This window comes from Miscanthus floridulus, chromosome 2 (assembly GCF_019320115.1).
Source record: "Miscanthus floridulus cultivar M001 chromosome 2, ASM1932011v1, whole genome shotgun sequence".
Taxonomy (NCBI): Eukaryota; Viridiplantae; Streptophyta; class Magnoliopsida; order Poales; family Poaceae; genus Miscanthus; species Miscanthus floridulus.
In genome coordinates this window covers 11,292,089-11,314,529 of record NC_089581.1, presented here as the reverse complement: position 1 = coordinate 11,314,529, position 22,441 = coordinate 11,292,089, and the positions used below count along the sequence as shown (strand labels likewise).

The following is a 22,441-nucleotide window of genomic DNA, read 5'->3' as shown; positions in this document are numbered from 1 at the left end:
CACTGTTGTGGTATGGTCGATGGAGTGGCCCCGTCCTTGTTGTGCAGAAGTGACGCGCCAGTCATACTTGATCTTGTGCATCGTGGGGCTCTAGTACAGCTTGAGGCAGGGCATGGCGGGTGACGTGCCGGTCATCGTGCGATGACGTCGTAGGGGGCCGAGGCTCTGTAGATGCCGAGGCCGAGCCATCGTGGGGGCTCGGCGGACATGGATCCCCAGGCTGCCGAGCCCTTGAAGCAAACTGCCGAGGCTTTGGAGGGAATTATTGGTCCTGGGTACCGATTCCGAGGCCACAGTATCTCGGTCGTGGCTCCCCACGCCGCGTTGTTCTCGGACCAGGAGTTGGCAGCACAGTGAGGCATGGGCGTCAACCATGTGCATAGCGGTGGGCACAGTGGCGGGTAACCCCTATCCAGTCCCGTCCCCTGTCCTGTCGGCCATTCCGCTATACTGTGCCGAGCATGCGGCCGATGTCAGTGGCAGCAGTTGGCTGAGTTAATGCAACGCGACGTTTTGTCAGAGGGACAGGTGAAGGAAGAGGCAGCGGAGTGTTGCTGAGCCCGCCTCGCGCGAGGGCAGAGGGTCGACGACCTGGCCGAGGCCTGCGACGAGAGGGGGTCGGCCGAGGCCTTCGGTGGGGGATCGCCCGAGGCCAGCGGTGAGGGGGCCTCGAGCGATACGAAGAATTGGCCGAGGCCTTTGGTGAGAGGTCGCCCAAGGCCAGCGATGAGGGGGCCTCGGGCGAGTCGGAGAGTCGGCTGAGGCCAGCAATTGTTAGTTGGTTTCGATCTTTACGAAGTCTAAGCAGTTGTTTTTTGGTTCTTGCTTAGGGTACCCCTTCTCGCGGTATCCGATAGTGTACTAAAGGACACAAGGTTTATACTGGTTCGGGCTGAATGTCCCTACGTCCAGTTTACTGCTACTCATGTTATTAGTACCGAAAAAGGTTCGTAGTAGGGGGTACAAGCGGTCGAGAGAGGGACATGTCCCAAGTCTGTGATGGAAGGGCTGAAAGGATGCCAAGAGCTTGGTTGCTGCTTGGCTGTACGCCGTGTGTGGAATCGATTCGTCTTTGTCTAAAATTCGATCCCTCTAGCGGGATGCCCTGCCCTCCCTTTTATAGACCAAGGGGGGAGCAGGGTTACAGATGGTAGAATGAGGAAAAAACCAAAGGTAGATAAGGTCCTTCGAGGGTGTCGGGTCTTCCTTTTCCCTTGAGCCTGCCCTGCTGACATGGCAGACCACACCAGGGATAGCATGCTTCACTGATCCTAATAGGGCCGGGCTCTGGCTTTGTTTCAGCGAGTGGTCATGTCCCATCCTCTCCCCGGCAGACGGTGCGGTGTGTCAGGGCTTCGAGCCATGACTCTACGGGGAGTAGACAGGGAAATGACTATACGCCTGTTACTGTATATGATGTGAGTTCTTCCTTGTATTGTAGCGGTTGTCATATGCTTGTGTTAGTATCTGCATCCGAGGGCTCATGTCGGTGCCTACGACACTGTAGGACAAAAGTCGGCGCCTACAACACTGTTTGGACTCTGTTAGGTCGGAAAGGGCTTAAAGCGCCTGTCCCACCGTATCCTGATGGTACCTTCTTGCAGGCGTGCAGGGCATGGTCCTCGGTACTATGGTTGACTCGAATGTCCTGTCGTACCCTGTGCTCGTCATCATGAAGGAGTAGGGTGCAGTCATCGGGCGAGGCAGAGCCAGCCCCCAGCCGTCGGGTGAGGCGGAGCCTGCCCTCAGACGTCGGACGAGGCGGAGCCAGCCCTCAGACGTCGAACGAGGTGGAACCTACCACGGGTGAGGCGGAGCTAGCCCCCGACCGTCGGGTGAGGTGGAGCCAGCCCTCAGACATTGGGCGAGGTGGAGCCAACCCTCAAACGTCGGGCGAGGCGAAGCCAGCCCCCAGCCATCGAGCGAGGTTGTAACACCCCGGTGTTACGATCTTATTTAGCACCGCGATTTAGGCCTAAGAAAAATTTTCAGAACGAGTTTCTCGAATTTTAAAATTTAAATATTAGGCTTATGTTTAAAATGCCATTTTTAGCAAACTATACTGAGCAAAGTAATTAAATAACGCTTAAAGATTTTGTCTCTGTGGGTTAGGGCGAAGTATGAACTTTTGCGTGAGATAATTACTAGTGGAAGTTAATCGAGTTCTAAACTTAAAAACTAAATAGAAATAAAAATGTGAGTGCCGCTGGCCACTCGTCCCACCTGCCTCGTCGGTACGACGGTGTTGTTTTCCCTGCTCTGAATCGGTCACCCGAATTACTCGCGTCGCGCCGCGCTGTCCCTACGTTGATGGGGTTGGCCGAACCCTCACATTGTTCGCTTGCTCTGCCTCTGATCGTCCTAGCCTATCGCTGTCTGTCTCTGTGCCGAATTCAACTTGCTGCTATTGTCTCTGTGTTTAGCTTCTGACAAGTCCGTAGCGCCAGTGTGTGTACGACATGTACGATCCTCGTGCGGCTGTCCCCTTGCCTCTTCCTTTCTATACCACAGCACCATCGAGCCTTCGGGCAACAGCAGGCCCCTCCTTTTCCTCGTCTACCACGGCGCTTGGCATTTTGGCGGTTGCTCTTGCCTCCAGCCACTGCCTCTCTCGCACTGCGTCTTCCCAGCCGCTCCTCTTTCCTTTGCTGGTCTGCACCCGCATCGCCCGCCCGCGCGCGCGCCTCCACCTCGCTCCCAGCGCTGTTTCGCCCGATTCCCCACCGCCATATGCGCAGCGCGCCCATGCCCGCGCTGCTTGTGTCAACAGTGACATACCTCTCCTTTCCCCTCTGCCTTGGTCCACCGCCGTGGCCAGGTGAGCCCCCGACCCGCGCACAGCTCCGCCCCTCCTCAGCGCCTCCGTGGTACGCTGTGGTCGCCATGGCCGCGGCCACTGTGTCCTGCCCCTCGCGTATGGGTGTACGCTCCTCGGCCTGTGCGGGTCTTGCAGCCGCAGCGCATCCGAGCTGCAGCGCCCCATCGCCATGGCCGCTACCGAGGCCACCTCGAGCTTCTGCCACCGCAGCCGCAGCGCCTCGCCAGCGTCCATGCCCCTCCCTGCATGACCGCGCGTGAGCGCCGCTGCACCAGGTCGCCCTGCTGATGTCTAGCGTGGCTCCGCATCATCCTCGCCACGCCATCCCGAAGTCGTCCGCGTCGCCCCCACCTCCGCGCGAGCTCCACACTACGCCTGGAGCGCCGTCTTGCACCGAGCCCCTATGCGCCTATGCCGAACATAGCCGCGTCGCTAGTGCCGTGTCGCAGCGCATCGCCGGTCCGCCCGCGCCGAGCTCGACCATCGTCGTTCGCCTCCCGTCACCGGAGTCGCGCGTGTCTCCACCGGCTAATCTGTTGCCGCGTGCGTGCGTGGCCAGGGTGCTGTGGGCCACCGCTGGCCATGCCGTCGGTGCCTGCGTACACGGCCGGGCCCGCCGCTGCCCCGCGGCTGGTTTTCCGCCGTCACCGTGCAGCCCCGGCCGGGATTGATCGCCGGCCGGTGCTCCCCTGTTCCGTCCTCTGCTTCTGGGGAAAAGAAAGCAAGGTGAGGAGGATATAAGTCCAAGCCAGAAATTTATACGGGGCCTTTATTGCGAATACGTGAGCCATCGGAATAGTACTGATTATACTACGGTGTGATTTAGTAGAAGCTCAGGGATCGTTTTGCAAATATTCCGCGCCATCAGCCGCCTAGGCCGGCCCGCTGCCGTTGTTCCTATGCGGCTGACCGGTTTGGCTGGGCCATGAGCGCGACTGGGCCGTTCGTGCTGTGCCCTGCCTGGGCCATTGCCTGCGCCTGTGCCGGCCTGGTGCCACCTAGGCCGCGCGCCCTCGTTGGCTTGGCTGGGCCGCTGCCCCGCGCCACTCCTGGGCCGTTGCGCCGTGCGCGCGCCCCGCCCCTCTGGGCCTTGGCCACGCGGGCTGCAGCCGGCCGTGGGTCACTACCACATGTGCGTCGATGGTCCGTCTGTTTGGCTAGATGGGCTGCGGGTGCATGGGCCCCTTGGCCACCGCGTGGGCCGTGCTGGCCGAGGCCGGCCCGAGTGCCCATCTATTTTCTAAGTTTTTATTTAAATGGCTAAAACTTGTAAAATCAATCTAAAATGGTATAGGCATAAAAAATTATGAAACCAGTTTTATTAGTTTCCTAAAATCATGATCTACCTGTTAGTTTCGTTTGTTCACATAGGGTAATATTATTCTTGGAACCTATATAATTAATTTAGGGTACTTAATATTATGAAAAGATAAACTTGTAGGAATTTCCATGATAAATCGGTAATATTGTTGAATCTAAAATTTGTATAGTAGGCTCCTAGCAATATTAGGTACTCACTGTAATTTTTGTAGCTCCGGAATAATTAGTTTGCTAGATAGATAATGATGTCCTATTACGAATAAAGAGTAAATCGATAGAATGAAATAAAGAAACAACTTAGGTTTATATAACTAAAATAATTATTGGGAAGTAACGCCTTATTCGACAACATGGATACGTAGACCAGCGTTAGAGCTATCTCGTTAGCGTGTGAGGCGGGATCGGATTTCTAAGCATTTCGGCTGTCGTTGATTATTTACATCTATGCATTTGCATCAATGCATATTATATAGGTATGATGATGGATCAACGGATCGATCGAAGGATGATTGGGAATCCGAAGATGGTGTAATGGTATTCTCTACAGGAGATGATGCAATGGGCTTTCTATCCAAATGATTGTGGATGATCTGAAGATGCATATACTAACTTTTTAATATATATCCTACCCAGGCAAGCCCCAGTGCATAACCCCTACTTTTCTGCAGTTTAAATTATATTTGTGCATTAAGTTTTAAGGAGTTAAATGAAACCCACTTGCATATATATCTTTATCCTATGAGTCTTACTAGTATGACAAGATCGTGTAGATTGCTATCTACAGGACTCCGGTAGAAGTCGAGTGATTGTCTATCACTCGCGAGATATAGGAAATATATTATTGGATTATCATCACTTGGAAAATATAAAAATGGTGGAAAAGAAAAATGGTGACCGGGCAGGGATATGGTTTGGGTATTGGTGGGTGTAAGAGGTTGTGTCGCCGTGGACACGGGGCATAGCTTGGTTACACTGCTTTCCCTGTCTGGTCGGTTAAGGACCGATCGTTGCATAAGGCATCTAGGCAAGTCACAGACTTATTATCCCGAGCACATACTTAGGTATGGGCGCTTGGAAGACTTGTTGCTCTCTTGTCGTGGATCCGGCTCTTTCCGGACCAACTGTTAGGGTTTTATTTTGGTGGAGAAGGTCCTTGCACCGCATTGAGTCCAGGACTCAGGGGCAGGGGCTTGGACTCCCAATTTGGACGGGGACCTAGACACCTGGGATAGGAGAGTGATGGGTTGGTCCTGCTTGTGCCTGGGGTACAAGCGGAGCGTGTGTTTTCAGGGTACCTAGCTGGGGGCATTGATTCACGAATCGCCGGGAAATCCGGTATGGCTTGTCTCGTGTTTAGCATCGTAGTAAGAATTGAAAGATGGAAGATGGAAAAAGGAAATCAGATTGCTTACCACATGCTTGAAAGTAGCACATGTGCTAACATAGAATGGTTAGTTAATAAACCAATGCGGCTATAAATAAAAATCGAATATAAGGACGCACGTCTAGTAATGCTTCCTGCAAATGCAATAAACCCACAAGCCAGATAGCCTTGCATATCCTTAGAGTCTTTTCTTTCCTCCTGTCGGGTAAGTCTTGCTGAGTATAATTGAGTACTCAGGGTTTTATTCCCCCTGTTGTAGGTGACAGGTGGATGCTCGAGCTGACCCTTGTGTGTGGATATCTCCTGGTGGGCTCAGCGAGAATTCCTTTATGCCGCAATCGTAGTTGTCATTTATAACTCTCACCAAATGCTTTTATAAATAAAAGTTTTATAATCTGTTGTCATAGTTCATATATCAACACTTTATTATGTCATGAGTAGATATTTATTTTCGCTGTAATTCTGATCACATGTTTATATTCCGCTGCTAAATTAAATTGTTCATAACTCTAATAATATGAGTACATTCCGTGGTTATAATAATAAATATTATACTCTGATGTTGTACTACAAGTGATGTAAGAAATGGTTAAGAATGATGTAAGCTTTATTATCTCATTTGTGATCCTGATGGCAAAAATATGAATTTTCGGGTTCTCCCCTAGGGTGTGCCCGACGGAACCGAGTAATTTGGTGTTCTTCCTTGAGTGCTTAGTGTCTAATGAAAGACGAGCACTCTTGGGAGGCATTAGATTAGGCGGTTCCACCACAGAGGCGGAGCCTGCCCTCAGACATTGGGCGAGGCGGAGCCTGCCCTCAGACGTCGGGCGAGGCGGAGCCAGCCCCAGCCGTCGGGCGAGGCGGAGCCAGCCCCCAGCCGTCGGCGAGGCGGAGCTTGCCCTCAGACGTCGGCGAGGCGGTGCCAGCCCTCAGCCGTTCGGCCAGGCGGAGTCTAGCCCTCGGGGGTCGGGCGAGGCGGAACCAATCTTCCGTCGTTCGGGCAAGAAGTGTAGTAGCGGTCTTGTCAGAACGGAAGCGTCAACGCTTGATGGTTGTTAGCCCTATCTCATCGGGTACCCTAGTATTAGGTCCCCGACAACACTGAAGATGGCATAGAGAATAAACAAGATATTTTGGGTGAAGACGTTAAAGGCAGAAGGGGTGGCGACGATGAGGAAGGAGGGAGCGTCATGCATGGTAAATTTGGAGGAAGACAAAAGTGTCTTACATAATCCTTATGAGCTACTTTATCGGCTAAATGATGTTGTTGTCTGACCCCCGAGTCTCCGACACGTGAAAGATGACAAACTACGGATAATCGTTAATGGTATTAATAGCGAAAAGATCGGTATAAGCTAATGGGCAGACAGAAGAATACGCCAAGAAATAATTAAGGTGGGGGTTCTGCTTTGGCCTAGAATGCAACTTGAATATGCCACATTTATGAATATGTATTCAATGGCATTGTCGTGGTTGTCTTCAATTTTTAGCGTGCTTTTGTCTACCGCCAAAACCAATTGGTTCACGATAAATATAAAAAAGATGACAAGAGTGCATAATCGATAAAAAGGCATTCGTTTAATTAACCCGCGATGACAAGATGAAAGATAACGTATGGATCTCTTGCAAGCTGAAGCCCAGACAGTGGCGGAGCTGGGATTTAAACATAGAGGGTCGTTCAAACCGATAACAATCACACATGACGAAATACATATACAGTCAAAGTATACATAAAAACCAAATAAATATTTTGTGTTATAAACTTATTATAATACAAAAGAAAACTAGAAACTAGAAAAAGAACACAAAATATTTTAGAGAAAAAACGAACAAAATTAATTAGTCCAAGGTCTATAACGCTCATATGACGATTAATCTAATTCTTGGGCTAGAAAAAAGAATCACGATAATAATAGAAAGACCAATCCCAAATAATATAGGTGTTAATGGAGATCAATTCAGAAGGAGAGTAAACAAGAAAGCACTAATTATATTTAACTAGCTAATTAGAGGGTTATCGTGGGAACAAAAAGAGATAGACAAAAAAAAATAGAAAGACTACTTATTAACTATATAAGATACTATAAGAGATTAATATGGAAGAGGACAACAAATCATAGTACAACTAACATCATTAACTAGTTAATTAAAATATCATATAGCCAACAAATATATATGGTAAGAATTTTTTAATATATATTTCTTAATATAAATATTGAGTAAAAAATGTTGTGCTGTTGGGGGGCTATGGCCCTGCCAGCCCCCTCCTTGGCTTTGCCCCTAAGCCCAGACCCTATTGTTGGGCACAAAAAATTACTGATGCTTGAGCAACGCTTTGACTTTCAGATGACAAATATACTTACAAATTGTCAGGTCTTTGCCTCACCAGTTGAAGCTGGATCATATCGTCGTAACCGGGCCGTTGGTCTCTTAGGTCGGCCACTGCTGAAATTGAGGCAATTACCAGATGCAGGTAGTTTACTCTTGTGAGTCTTTAGCACACCCCCCACCCACACACACACAAATGTAATGTCAAATTTGTCTCGCAAATTTTTAATTGGGAGATATTCTGTCCAATCTCTATACTTTGCTTATAACGAATAAAATCCTTCCCATTGTCGAAAGAACATCTGGTTACTATTGTAATTTATTTGAAAACAGTGTGTTGTTATAGCACGTGGTAGTAGAAAAGAAAGTTAGGTTGCCTATACTTCAAAATGTTGTGTACCTTTAGATGTTCGAGTAGCAAAAATTAGTTGTTCTCTCGGCGGATAACGGGCGATAACATGGCACGCATCTTGGCCGTGGATCTATTCCTCCTATTGCAATCCTGGCCCCCGCAGGATTCCACGTTGGCAACCGATTCGATCGATTAGGATGACGAAGAACTAGTTAATTAAAATATCATATAGCCAACTAGGGAGTGTTTGGTTTGAGCTACTAAACTTTAGTAGATACTAAACGGTTTAGTCACTTTTAGTAATGCCAGAGTTAATAGAAAGGACTAAAGCCATTGTAATAGTTTTTAGTCATCACGTTTAATTAAAAAATTACTAAATTGACTAAAAGCTACTAAATTTAGTAGCTACCAGATTAACATCGCCTTTTCTCTCCTGCTCTCTCTGTCTTCCTCCTTTTGGGCCCATCAGCCATCAACAAGCGTGCAGTCCACAGCAGCAGTAGGCAAGTAGCACGACCGACGGACGACGGACAGATCCCAGATCACACATTCCCATTCCGATCCGAACAGCTAGCCAAGACCCAAGAGTGGCAAGTGGTACAACGCAGCGGTCAGTTTCGTTACGCCAAACTGCAGCAAATGATGTGTAAACCGGTCGCTTTCCTATACGATGATGATGATAAGCTTTGCTTGCTTACACGTATATTTTCGCATGGCCTTTTGTAGTTTTGTCAACGCTTCACGTTCGTTCTTGTCCCTCGGCACACGGTATGCAAGCCTGATTTTTTTTTTTTTTGAGTTTGATGCAAGCCTGATTTTACTTGTATTGCTTGCTAGATCGAGTGACATTAGCAACAAGAGGCAAAAATTAACATGCTGGGGATCGGAAGCCAAGCAAGCCTAGCTATACATGCTAATGCTAGTGCTCCAGAGATCAGATCTATCTGAGTCGCGCTTTTTGTTTATGTATGCCGGGATCGATCATGACACAGCATGATTATACTAATCTATATCAGTTAGTAATCTGATTATTGGAAGTTAGCTCGAATCTGATTCATGGAGATATACGGGGAGAGGGAATCCAGTATTCGGCTTCGTGGCACACGCTCATCTCTACCAGTTAGTTCGAATCGAAAGATCGATGCTGCCATTTGGAAAATGTCTTCCACTTCCAGCGTCACCGTCATATCAGTGCAAAAAGGGAGCGAATGCGATTCTATAGCTTTTCTCAAGCCTAACGAGCAAGCTGGTGCTGTACGTGTTATGCGTGCGATATTAAAAATGCCGCTGCAGTGCAAGTGTAGCTAAAGGAAGCTAAAAAGACTGGACTCGTTCGGTTGACCTTGAATCCGGCTTGATCCGGTTTTTTAATTCGAAATAGTATTTTTCTTTCATACAAATTCAGTATCTACAGTGTTTTTCAGCTGGTACAGTTTTTTTTTTTTTCAGCCGAACACAGCCACCATGTCGCGCGGTGCCAATGCGGTGAGCGGTGCGATCCACGCATCGTCTGGGCTGGTTGTTGCTCCTTGTTGGTGTCGTGGATTCCTATGCAGAAGGCACAAGGTGCACGTAGCCACGTAGTACCTATCATTCTTCCTTTGCATGCTTCTACCAGCTGGACTAGTGGAGCGCCGTAGTGGCGAGTGTCCCCGGCCTGCATCTTGCATGGATTCCGCGGCGTGCTCCGATTCGGTGTCGCCGTCGGTGTGGCCGGCGGCGGCGTCGTGAAGGCGGAATCGTCACGTCACCCGTTCATGCTACCGGAAGATGTACCACTTAAAATACGTAACCTTCTCGGTAAAACGGGATGGTTCGCGTGGATTTGGACAGCTGGACTGGACGCCCCGTAAAGTTTGGAGGCCCACGCGCAGAGGAAGCGCAGTCCCACCCGCTGTCCCCCCACGCTGCCACGCACGCCTAGCCATGAGCTCCATCCAGTCGCCCGCCGCGCCGCCGGCGAGACCGCCTCTCCGGCGCAGCACGACGGCAGCAGCGTCTCCCCTCCGGAGACCCTCACAGCCGCAGCCGACGCCACCGGCGCCTCCGAGCATCGCCTCCCGCCGCGCCGCGCTCGTCGCACTCGTCCTGGCCGCGGCGGCGCCGGCACGCCCCGCCGCCGCCGCCTTCTCCCTCGGCATCCGTACGACCGCATCCCACGCCTCGCCTACCAGCTTTCTCGGCTCCGCAGTGACTGACCGGGCCTCTCACTTGTCTTCTCTCCTGTTCCTCTTCGTGTTGGCGCGCGCAGCTGGGCCCAAGGAGCTGCTGCGGGAGCAGAAGAAGAAGTCGGCGTCCTACCTCCTCGCGCCCATTGCCGCCTCCCGGGACACCCTCGTCAAAGCCCACGCACTTCTCGGTAATTCCGTGTCCTTGGCAGCGTTCAAACTTGCCTAATCTGGTCGGACGTCCAGGAAATTCTTAGCAACCGTGCCTGTGCGATGCAATGTAGCTTCGCCGAGTGCGTCTGCTGAGGACGCCGAGGAGGTGAGGGGACGGATCGGTGCGGCAGGGAGGGACTGCGTGCCGCGGCAGAGGAACTCGATTGTCGCGTTCCAGTCGCGGACTGGCGTTGAGGTTGGGGCTTTTCACTTTCACTTTTTTTTTTTTTGAAAGATGCTTTTCACTTTCACTTGCATGGCTAGTTTGTTTTTGATGCTCCAGGTGTTTGATGGAATTACCCTGTAGGTGTGCACATTCAGCTTGATACTGAAGAACGCCGCTTCGCTGCTCGCCAATAAGGATCCCCTCAAGGTTGAAGCTGATACTAGGCTTGGGGAGCTCATACAGTATGTCTAGAGCTAGCTAGCATCACGTGAGACTCACAGAATTGCTGTTTATTGTATTGAGTAAACTTTGGCTCATTGACCTTGGCCCAGTTTAGATGCAAAATTTTTTGCAAAATGATCACTGTAGCATTTTCGTTGTTATTTGGTAATTAGTGTCCAATCATAGTCTAATTAGGCTTAAAAGATTTGTCTCGTGGATTTCGTCTAAACTGTGTAATTAGTTTTATTTTTTATTTATATTTAATGCTTCATGCATGCGTCTAAAGATTCGATGTAACGGGGAATCTTGAAAAATTTGGCAAAAGGAAATGGAACTAAACAGGGCCCTTGTCTTGTACAGGTCATTCTCTGACTTGGGAACCCTGGCGGACAACAGTAATTTTGAGCTCGCAGATGATAGGTGAGTAATGCCAACGCACATATTTTTTCTTTCGTTAAACCCTGGATCTGAAACATGTGTGACCTATTAATATTCTGGCCTCTTACTAAGTTACTAGTAGCAACTTGATGTTTCCTGTGGCAACTTTCTCATGTTTTTGTATCTTCTGTTAGGATATTAAAAAAATTATATATGGACAGCCATTTCTTCCTCTGTTGTTGATTTTGTAAATAAAGGAGTTGTATATCTTATATCATCATCTCACCATAGGAGTTACCGGGAACAAACTGCTGCAATATTGTCGGAGCTCCTAGTGTGGATTGTCTTCTAACGTGAAATGAATGGATTTGTACAAATTTTATTTTGAATACTCTGTACATGTTCAAATAAATAAGCCTTGATTTTCTATGATATTGTTTCAAAGTATATGAATTTAGTAAATGCTGGCATTGACCAATTTCGGTGCCCTGCAGAGAGAAGATGAAGGAAGGCTTGCTGAGCACTATCTCTGCCCTCGACAAATTTGAACAGAGTGTTAAAGACTGTTTAGGTGTTTAGACCTTTTTTTGCCAGGTCGGACCACATTTTTTCAAGGATTTTTAAAATGACCTATTGTTTTTATTTTCCTTCTATCTTTGAGGTAAAGTTTCATTTGCGCTTGCTCATTAGGGACTTCTGTTGAACAAATACTTTGTTCATTTGATCTGATATATGATATTTATGGTACAAGAATGCTTGCCTGTAAAGACAAACTAGAATTAAATTACCATAACTTATAAGGATATTTGTTCAAAGCGTGGTAGATGTCCAAGCAGGCCCTATACCAAATTTTGTTTTCAGATACTATTTTCAGGGTTCTCTCTGTTGTTCTCCACAGCTTATCATCTTGTTTATGAACATTATAAAATCTGTACTATTTATCTATGTATACCTTAGGCTTCTAGTTTCTGTAAATCCTGCTATCCATTAAATTACACGGGACTAAAATTTAATGAGTATTTTCTTTCCTTTTGATCTTTATGTGCCATAATTTAGTTATATGTCAATAAGTATGCATTGATGGTTTGGGATAAAATGTAATTTCTTGAAGTTAAAATAAATGTGTGTAGGGTAGGCAAAACCTTAATAATATATTTTTCATGACAAGATTTGATGTATTATCTCAGATAAAAAATATTGTACAAAAATCATATCAGGGTTTGAATGCTAATGAATTATGCACGCCATCAGATGAAAAGAAAGAGGTAATTCAACTTTCCAAGTAATGATCCAGTGGACACATGATCTGGTCATCTGGTGAGGCATAGGCTTCCACAAAATACAGTCTGCAGCATGGCGTCCCGTCCTCCGGATTTTTTTCCATTGATCTAGGCAGTCTCCTCAGTTTATCAAATAGGTTCTCTGGGTGACTTAGCAACCCAAAATGTGCTTCCGGATCTCCAATTTGTGACAGTGTTACCTGGGAGAACCCAATAGAAGGCAGCAGGAGGTCAGGGCTGTCATGGTAGAAATGGTACATCGTTGGAGAGAGCAATGTCGCGTTCTTGTTCATGAAATCAGCCAGGAGCACTGTGCTGGCTGAGGAGCGGCTAGCTGCAATGTTTTCGAGGACTTGCATTGCATCTGCATGGTGAAGGTAATAGATGATGCCTTCAAGCACCCATATGGTGTTCCTTTCAGGAACATACCCACAGCTCTGCAGCTTTGTTATCCAGTCTCCATCTTGTATGTTGGCAGGAACCCTAATCAATGATTTTGCCATCACGGTGAGTTTCTGGTGATTTGCAGAACTCATTGCTTCGTGCAGAAGATCAGATTTCATTTCTAGGAGCTCCGGGAAATCAAGTTCAAATACCGTGCACTCCTTTAGGCAGCTCAGACGATAGGCTCTTGCATCCATCCCTGAGAGAGAGAGAGAGCATTGTTTGGTTGTCAGAAGGAGCCTTATTCTAGGTAAACTTATCTGCAAATGAAGATGCCTTTTTGTAAAACAGATTTTAATTAAGCTTGCTTCATGTACCACAAAACGTGGCATTCTTGCGCCAGCTTTGCACATTTGTTTCAAAACATTAGATTAGAAGTTGTAATGTATGATTTACCAGAATTGTTGAACTTGAGGTTTAGGTGAGGGACTGAGGGCATTATATCCAATTGAGAATCCAAAAAAGTATTTCTTTGTTTTCAAAGAACCAGAATCAATTTCTGCATCTCAGTTATTTTGTTATGCAAAGTGAGTGCATGCCTTGTTCTACCTGTTTCATTCAATTGCAGAGAAGACACCACAGGTTATAGGATCTGACACTCTCTCACCAGCATTATCAAATCCAACGTTTTGCCATGCTCTCAATTGTTCATGTATCCAAAGTTTGCTTTTGGGTTACCATTACTCTATATGAAGGTGAAATTAGTCTGTTGCTGTTATGTATAGTGTTGGCACCCTTAGCTGCAAGCCAAAAGTTTTTCTTGTAGGATACAGGGCAAAAGTTTCCCGGTCCGCATCTTGCTAACTGCCAACTGATTAGGCCGGCTGAAGGGATCTAACAGAAGACACCAGTATCATCAAGGACATAAATCAGTGCGTTGATGTTGATGTGCTCTTTTTTTTTTGAAAGAATGTTGATGTGCAGCTGTCCCATTACTGGACATCCTTCCATCAAAATGGGCAGCGCCAGGATAGCTTTCTTCTTGCTGTAATGTGGCCAGGTGTCTTCATTCCGATCCACAATTGCTTCCTTTTATTTCCTTTTCCATCTCACACACGACTACACGAGACGATCGCCTCGTCTGTATACATAATCCTTTTTTTCGTGTCCAACAATGGGCGCTTAAGTTTGGCGCCACAGATAAAATGGACAGCGTGGATGATGACCAGCCAAGTTATTTACAAACGGAGAATATGCTGCCATGAATTAGTCTCCTGCTTGCGGATATTTTTTTTGTGGCTAACTAGGTGTAGGCGTGTTCAGTGTGAGGTAATATGTGATCCTCAATACTGAGGTGGCTGCGGTGACGTCATCAATGTCAATGGCTGTGTACTCTTAGGATGACTGTTTTTGTGAGCGTCTACATCTATAGTATGTTTCGAAGAAAAACTCCCTGATGTGATTTTAGTCAGGCTGTCAAAACAAAATCTCACACACTCGTGATTCGTGAAACAATTAATGGATCGTGTTGTCATTTTGATATTTCAGTGATCTTCATTCATTCATCATCCATGTGTATCGATCTATTGCGTAAGCTCACAAAAAAGAAGAAGAATGCGTCGAGTATCATGCGCGGGTGTTTGTACATGCTTTGATGCGTTGATCATGCAAGGCATGCAAAGAACGGCGCTGCGCAGCATGCAAATGCAATAGCCAATAATTTTGACGAGCACCACGGCATCATGCAGGGGCGCAGGGCAGAGGGTAGTGTTGTGCGTATACTAACCTGCGCCGAGGATCACGACCTGCGGGTCGCCGCCGAGCGCGGCGACGGCGGCCTCGATGCGGGCGTCGAACCAGAGCGTCCTGACGGCGATCATGACGCCGTGCACCTCCCTGGCGCCGGCGCGCTCGTCGCGCCGCATCTTGTCGTGCAGGCCCCTGAGGTAGCGCTCCCCGGCCAGCACCCCCGCCGCCGGGTCGCGCACGGCGCGGCCCCACAGCGCCCGCACCGCCGCCGTCTGGCACGCGCTCTGTAGCACGGGCCCCCACTCCGCCTCCACCCGCGCGTGCAGCGCCCGCACGCCCTCCGGCGCCAGCTGCGCCATCGCCACCGCGAACTCGCCCTCGCCTTCTCCTCCTCCTTCTTCTTCGACTCCGCCGTTGTCGTCGTCCCTCCCCACGTCGCCATTCATGCACGGCAGCTCCACCTCTTCCTCTTTCTCCTGCTTCGACGACATGGTGGCCAGCAGCAGCAGCGCTAGCTATATATGCTTGCTATGCTAGGTAGCCAATGAAGTGCTCGGGCCGGCAAGCAAAAGCTACTAGCAAGTTCACCATATTCTACCGTACCAGCGGCAGTGTCGTCAGTGTGTGATCTCCAAAAGACATGGCTAGCTGTTGCTGTACATGATGGTTGGTTTTGTATGGTGAGTGGGAAAGGCGGGAGCCCGCCGGAAGAGATAAGAAAAGAGGACCACACGTACGCAACCCTGGCCAGCCAGCACCAGTTCGCGCGCTCGTGTGTGTACGATGCGCAGCGCCCGGGGGCACGGGTGGCGCGCGTTTTTCCGGCGCTTCGCTTCGCCTAGCTCCGTCTCCGTGGGCGCGCGCGGGCCGATCGGACTGTAGCGCGACGGCGACCGGCGGCGAGCGCGGCGGGCGATGTGGTTAAGTGGTTTGTGGTGTACGGAGTACTTATTAATTAGTTGGCGCAGGGGAGGACCAGCAGACTGCAGCTGTCGTCGCGGACGGGGAGAGGAGCGGACAAGCACGTGCGCCGTGCGCGCGCCCGCCCACCCGTGACGACAAGGTGCCTGCGCGGCTGCGCCGGACCTTCCGATCCGTCCGCAGCTCGAGCTCTGGGCTCTACGACCGGCCGCGTAGCTATTGCGCGCTGTGGCTGACTGGCTGTGGTAGAGAGGCGTAGAGCTGGGACAAAATATTTCAGCTCTGGGCAATGCAAATTCTCAGCTATTGCACGCCAAGATGGTCTTCAGCCAGCGGATAGTGTCGATCGAGCAGAAGCGTCCAGAGATCACTCATCCACGCTGTTGTTGGTGGCCAGTCGTACTCGCTCACTGACTCGCCGTCGCCGGCCGTGTACCTGACGAAACAAATGGCACGCACATCCGTTCCCCCTCTCTGATTACTCAGCCAAAGAAACACAGAGCAAAACTAGCGACATTGCAACAGATAGATTCCATCCTGGCGGAGTGGCGGCGCGCACCAAGCCCAAGTGGTTTTGCCAGCAAGAAACTGATTCAATCACACAGATAAAATGTTTCGATTTTATTGAATTGAGCTATCATACGATGCAGTTATTCAATTTTGTTTAGTTTATTTACAAATTGATGGAATTTACAATCTGTCTGGTTAAGGCAGAACTGATGCCTTCATACAATTTGGATTAGGGTAAAGTGCATTTTTCACCCTCAAACTTATGCAGTAGTCTAATATTCAACTTAAATTATGAAACGTGTAACCCTCTAATTATCAAAATCGAACAAATTTGGTCCTCGTGTTGCTTTTAAAGGTTCTTTTCTACTTTGTAAAAATAGTAAAAATCTGTTTTACCATCTAAAAATTCATAAATAATTTATTTTAAATCAGCAAAATATGATACTAGTACCATTTTTTTTAAAAAAATGTTCTCTACTTGTTGCTTTATTGATTTATTTAAAATCAGGAAAATATATACGTATAGAATTGATTTATTTTAAAACAAGTAGCAATTCATAATTTATTTAATTTAAATTAGAAAAATATATAGGTATTTAGAATTAGTTTATTTATGTACTTATTGCTTTATTTCTCATATGTATTATTTATCTAAAACAAGTAAGATATAAATAACTCTAAATTTAGCAAGATGACATTTCTAGAAAAAAATGAAACTAGTTTATTTTTATGATTTAAAATAAATTAATTATAAATTTGTAGAAATCAAACCAGATTTTTGTTATAATGTAGAATAGTAACCACTTTTGAAAGCCAACCAGAGGACTAAATTTGTCGGTTTCGATAGTTGGATGATCTGTATTACCCGATTTCATAGTAAAAGATTGAAAATCAGGCTATGTTGTAAGTTGGAGGTTGAAAAATATACTTTATCCTTTGGATTGTACCTAGCAGCCTTTGTAAAAAAAATAGCGGTTTGAAACATATTCGCTAAATTTGTAGATGTTCAAATTATTACACAACCATTTAAAAATAGACATGTTTAGAGAAGTTACCGGAGTGCGCACAGGAGTAGAGAGCCAATCTCGAGACTTGCTATTTAGATCGAGGCTCGGAGGATCTCTGGTGAACCAACATCACCATAGCTGCCTAGCTGGTTTAGGCCCTATTTTGCAAGGTTTTTGAGCGACTTTATTTTTGACATCTCTACTGTTCTAGACGAATAGGTGAAGCCGAGTGTCAATTATTGCTGCCAAACAAGGAATACATTCATCGGGGACATGTTGTGGGGTATTACTCGGTGGAGATTTAGACATGCGGTCTATTTGCTGGTTGGTTTCTGGGCTGATAAGTCCGGCTAGTGCTGATTTATTGTGAGAGAAAAACATTATTGGCTGGTTGATAAGCCCTAGCTGAAATCATCAAGCAAACAGGCTGATGGTCTCACGCATTGAGGAGCTTATTGGTGAGCACAAGTAGTGATTAGTAAAGTTGTTTTCTCTATATAGGTGAATTCGCCTAATGTGATCTCTCTGTCTCCTATGGTGAAGCCGAGTCGATTCTCGCTGCTAAGCAAGGCATTAGTTCACAGAGGACATATTGTGGGGTATTATTCAGTGGGAACTAAAGGACTTGGCAGGGTTTCACACAATAAGGAGCTTATTGGTGAGCACAAGGTTAAAAAAATTGAGCATTGAACTAGGAGACCGGATGGCCTAAATATGGCCCCGATTACAAAAGTATAGAAAATACTACTACAACATAACTATTAAACTTGGCTTTCGCATGGGATCTCATATGCTATGTTGTCATTAGATTTACATTAAAATTTGTTCACATTTTATCGGGGACCAATAGTAGGGTATCCGAAAAGGAGGAGCTAATGACCATCAACATTGATTCATCTGCGCGATTGAGAGTGCGACTACACTGCTCGCCGGGTCACTCCTCGTCCGTCGACCGAGACCATGGGCCCCGCCTCGAGCTGGCTCCTCTTCGCCCGACGTCTGAGGGCAGACTTCGTCTCGCCCGACCCACGAGGGCAGGCTCCGCCTCGCTCGATGTCTGAGGGCAGACTCCGTCTCGCCCGACCCCCGAGGGCAGGCTCCGCCTCGCCCGACGTCTGAGGGTAGACTCCGTCTCGCCCGACCCCCAAGAGCAGGCTTCGCCTCACCCGACGTCTGAGGGCAGACTCCGTCTTGCCCGACCCCGAGGGTCGGCTCTGCCTCGCCCGACGTCTGAGGGCAGACTCCATCTCGCCTGACCCTCGAGGGCTAGCTCCGCCTCGCCCGATGTCTGAGGGCAGACTCCGCCTCGCCCAACGTTCGGAGGCTGGCTCCGCCTCGCCCGACGCCTGAGGGCAGACTCCATCTTGCCCGACCCTCGAGGGCCGGCTCTGCCTCGCCTGATGTCTGAGGGTAGACTCCGTCTCGCCCGACCCCCAAGGGCTGACTCTGCCTCGCCCGACATCTAAGGGCAGACTTCGCCTTGCCCGTCGTTCGGAGGCTAGCTCTGCCTCGCCCGACGTCTAAGGGCAGACTTCGTCTCGCCCGACCCCCGAGGGCCGGCTCCGCCTCGCCCGACGTCTGAGGGCAGACTCCGTCTCACTTGACCCTCGAGGGTTGGCTCTGCCTCACCCGACGTCTGAGGGCAGACTCCGCCTCGCCCGATGTTTGGAGGCTGGCTCTGCCACGCCTGATGTTTGGGGGTTGGCTCCGCCTCACCCGATGTCTAAGGGCAGACTCTGTCTCGCCCGACGATCAGAGGCTGGCTCCGCCTCACCCGACGTCCGAGGGCTGGCTCCGCCTCGCTCGATGTTCGGAGGCTGGCTCCACCTCGCCCGACGTCCGGGGGGTGACTCTGCCTCACTCGATGTCCAGGCGCTGGCTCCGCCTCACCCGACGTTTGCGCACTGCTCCTTCATAACTACACGCGCGGATAAGGCATGGCACTCAAGTCAACCATAATACCACGGACCATACCCTGCATGCCTGTAGGAAAGTACCATCAGGATATGACAGGACGTGCGCTTTAAGCCCTTCCAGGCATGTCAGAGCCCAAACAGTATTGTAGGCACCGACATTTGTCTTACAGTATTGTGGGCGCCGCTATTTACCCTCGGGCGCGGATCCTGACAGAAGCATACGACAACCGCTACGGTCTAGGATGAAACTCACATTATCTACAGTAATGGACATGCGGTCACTGTGTCGTTTGCTCCCCGTAGGGTCGTGGTCCAGCACCCTAGTCTGTCGCGTCGCTCACCGGGGCGGGATGGGACGTGACCACTTGCTGACAAAGCCTGAACATGGCATCATCAGCGGGCATGCACCCAGCATGGAGCTAGCCCTGGCACAGTCTGTTGTGTCAGCAGGGCTCTCTTAGAGGAAAAGGAAGACCCGGCATCTTTGAAGGACCTCCCTGGCCTCTGGTTTTCTTCTTTCTCCTATCTATAATCCTTGCTTCCCCTTGGTCTATAAAAGGAAAGGCAGGGCACCCCATTAGGGGGAGATCGATTGAACACACCACGCATTACATCACATAGAGCTGAGCAGCAACCAAGCTCTTAGCATCCATTTGACCTTTCCATCAGAGACTTGGGATCTTTCCCTCTCTCGCCCATTTGTAACCCCTACTATGAACTTTTTGGTGCTAATAACACGAGCAGCAGCCATGAACTAGACGTAGGGATATTCTGCCCAAATCAGTATAAACCTTATGTATTTTTAGCACACCATCCGGGCCAGACGTGCAATAATACAAATTTACTCATTGGTGTTTACTCAAAACACCGACAGTTGGTGCGCCAGGTAGGGGACCTTTGCATGTTCCGACATTAACATCAGGCCACGAATGGCTAGCCACGGAATCAGTTGAGTCCCAAGCACACACGTGCACTTCGGTGACCTAGACTTCATCGTTATGGTGGGAGGAGAGTTGGCATTGGCTCATGCCGCCATCCAACCTCTTTCCTCCATCGGCCTCAACTACGGTAGGCTTGAGCACTGGCTCGACGTCTTCCTAGGACCTAGCCGTCTAGGGAGGACCCGCGCCACCTCATCTTCTCTGACGCCACCGACATGGCATGGCTCGCCGGAGGTGAACCCCTCTCTCTGGAACACCCCACACGGAGCGCCCCGATAGTGCTTTCGTTCGGCCTTTGCAACGCCGCGGTGACCGTTAGCCACCTTGTGGCATGACGCATGGTTTCACCACCCACCAATGACGAGTTTGTGGGGATGATTGAACATGTCATGGAATCTTTCCACGACCTCCTTGTAGAAGAGCTAGAGTCACCCTCTGGCTCTGATTCCAGCAAGGGAAGCCACCACCCCCTCGTGAATGCTTCATGATGGGTACCCCTGAGGGGCACGTCAAAAGCGTCCATAAGGGGGAGGCTACCCCAACAAATGGCCTCAACGATGAGGCTAAGCGGGAGATGGCGGTCCTACCACAAAAGCCGGTGGAGCAGCTGAAAGCCCAACACCGAGAGATCGAGGAAGCGTGACTCTAGCTCGAGCAGGAATGCGTGGAGCTTGATCAGGAGATCGAGCGTCATGGAGAAGGTGGGCGCACCCACGCCATGGCCCATGATGTGAACCGGAGGATCATCGCCGACGATGAAGCCCTCCCTCACTTTGCTCGGGCGATCTAAAACACCGCTGTGCATGGCGGCCTTGCTCCATGGCCTTCCAAAAGCCACGATGCCTGAGGATCATCGGGCCCACCATGAGATTCGCACACTGCTCAAGCGTGCGGCGGCGCAGCAGGCCGAAAGCTTATTGTCTCAGCGATGTGAGCTCAACGCTAGCCAACGTACTCCCTCGGAGCGTCCCGTTAGGGACGCGTTGGTCCACCAGGAACCACAAGGAAGTGGGCAGCACACCGCGGTCCTAGTGCGTCAGCATCTCGGCCGCAACCATGACACGCGCAACACCCTTGACGCCCATAGATGCGCCTATGATGACCTGAGAGAGGGAGCTAGATGCGGCTATCACCCTCATCGTGGTAGACGCTATGACAGCGGCGATGACCGAAGCTCGAGCCTCGACCTACCAGGGCCTCCGGCCTTCGGCCGACACATCCTCAACTCTACCTTCCCGCCATCCTGAAGTACTCTAGGGAAACAAACCCTAGACTATGGCTCGAAGACTATCGGCTTGCCTACCAAGCCGGTGGTGTGGATAATGATGACTTCATTATCCCCAACCTTCCATTGTTCTTAGCCAATTCGGCAAGAACCTGGTTGGAACACCTTTCGCCCAATAGAATCCAAAGTTGGATGGACCTGAAGGAGATCTTTGTGGGAAACATCCAGGGCCCACACAAGCATCCTAGAAACCCGTGGGACCTCAAGAACTATCGGCAGAAGGCCAGAGAAACCCTCTATGGGTACATCCGGTGCTTCTCTTGGCAATGCAACGAGCTCCCTAACGTCACTGACGCCGATGTTATAGGAGCTTTCCTATCTAGGACCACCTGTGAGTCTCTAGTTCACAAGCTAGGATGTAAGGGTCATGAACCACCAAGGAACTCCTGGACATCGTCGCCAGCCACGCCTCGGGCGAGGAAGTGGTCAGAGCCATCTTCGATCACCTCAATGGCAAGGTGAGGCGAGACGAGGACGCTGACAAAGGTACCTCCAATAATCCCGCCAAAAAGAAGAACAAGAAGCAACGGTGCGAGGGCTTGCTCCTGGCCACCACTGACCAGAGAGGTGGTCGAAAGCCCACGGAGGGCACTTCGAACCATTTCAAAAAACTACTTGAGGGGCCATGCCCAAGCCATGCTTTCCTAGTCAAGCATCTGTACAAGAACTATAGCATCATGCAACGGTTCTTGTCTAGAGGCTCCAACAAAGGGGAGCACGGAAAGGACCCTGACCCCACCATGGATGATGCTGAGGAGAAGGGCGCTGACTTTCCAACACTGAATGGCTGCCTCATGATCTTCGGAGGACCGGAGGCCTATGACTCCAAGCGCCATAGAAGATCACACGTCGTGAGGTCTATGTGACCAAACCAGCTACACCGACCTTCCTCCAGTGGTCAGAATCCACCATAACCTTTGACCCAACCGACCATCCGGAGAGCGTCCCACAACCGAGGAGATATCTGCTCGTGGTTGACCCGATCATCGGTACGAAGCGCCTCACCAAGGTACCGATGGATGGGGGTAGCGGCCTCAACATCCTATACGCCGAGATGCTCAACGCCATGGGCATCGACCGAGCGCGCATTTGGCCAACC

General features: G+C 49.5%; 3 protein-coding genes across 6 annotated transcripts in view; 2 read left to right on the top strand and 1 right to left on the bottom strand.

Annotated features, from left to right (window-relative positions):
- LOC136537923 (dolichol-phosphate mannose synthase subunit 3-like) overlaps nucleotides 1-22,441 on the top strand; it is a 282,016-nt gene that overhangs the window by 228,505 nt on the left and 31,070 nt on the right. The window lies entirely within an intron of this gene.
- Nucleotides 9,684-12,359, top strand: LOC136516914 (uncharacterized). 4 transcript variants are annotated; one of them, XR_010774152.1, is made up of 6 exons: nucleotides 9,684-10,345; nucleotides 10,454-10,561; nucleotides 10,655-10,779; nucleotides 10,891-11,017; nucleotides 11,332-11,391; nucleotides 11,844-11,916. XR_010774152.1 is itself a non-coding variant. In XM_066510436.1 (6 exons), exons 1-5 carry the CDS (start codon nucleotides 9,973-9,975, stop codon nucleotides 11,341-11,343), a joined length of 684 nt encoding a protein of 227 aa, XP_066366533.1. In that variant the 5' UTR covers nucleotides 9,684-9,972; the 3' UTR covers nucleotides 11,344-11,391; nucleotides 11,844-12,359. The 4 variants fall into 4 exon arrangements, 3 of the variants coding, with proteins under 3 accessions (XP_066366533.1, XP_066366517.1, XP_066366523.1); XM_066510436.1 differs by having other exon boundaries at nucleotides 10,891-10,956; nucleotides 11,844-12,359; XM_066510420.1 differs by having other exon boundaries at nucleotides 10,891-10,991; nucleotides 11,844-12,359.
- On the bottom strand, nucleotides 12,504-15,412 carry LOC136516905 (uncharacterized). Its single transcript, XM_066510410.1, has 2 exons — nucleotides 14,800-15,412; nucleotides 12,504-13,272 (listed from the first exon to the last, which is right to left on the bottom strand). Exons 1-2 carry the CDS (start codon nucleotides 15,251-15,253, stop codon nucleotides 12,620-12,622), a joined length of 1,107 nt encoding a protein of 368 aa, XP_066366507.1. The 5' UTR covers nucleotides 15,254-15,412; the 3' UTR covers nucleotides 12,504-12,619.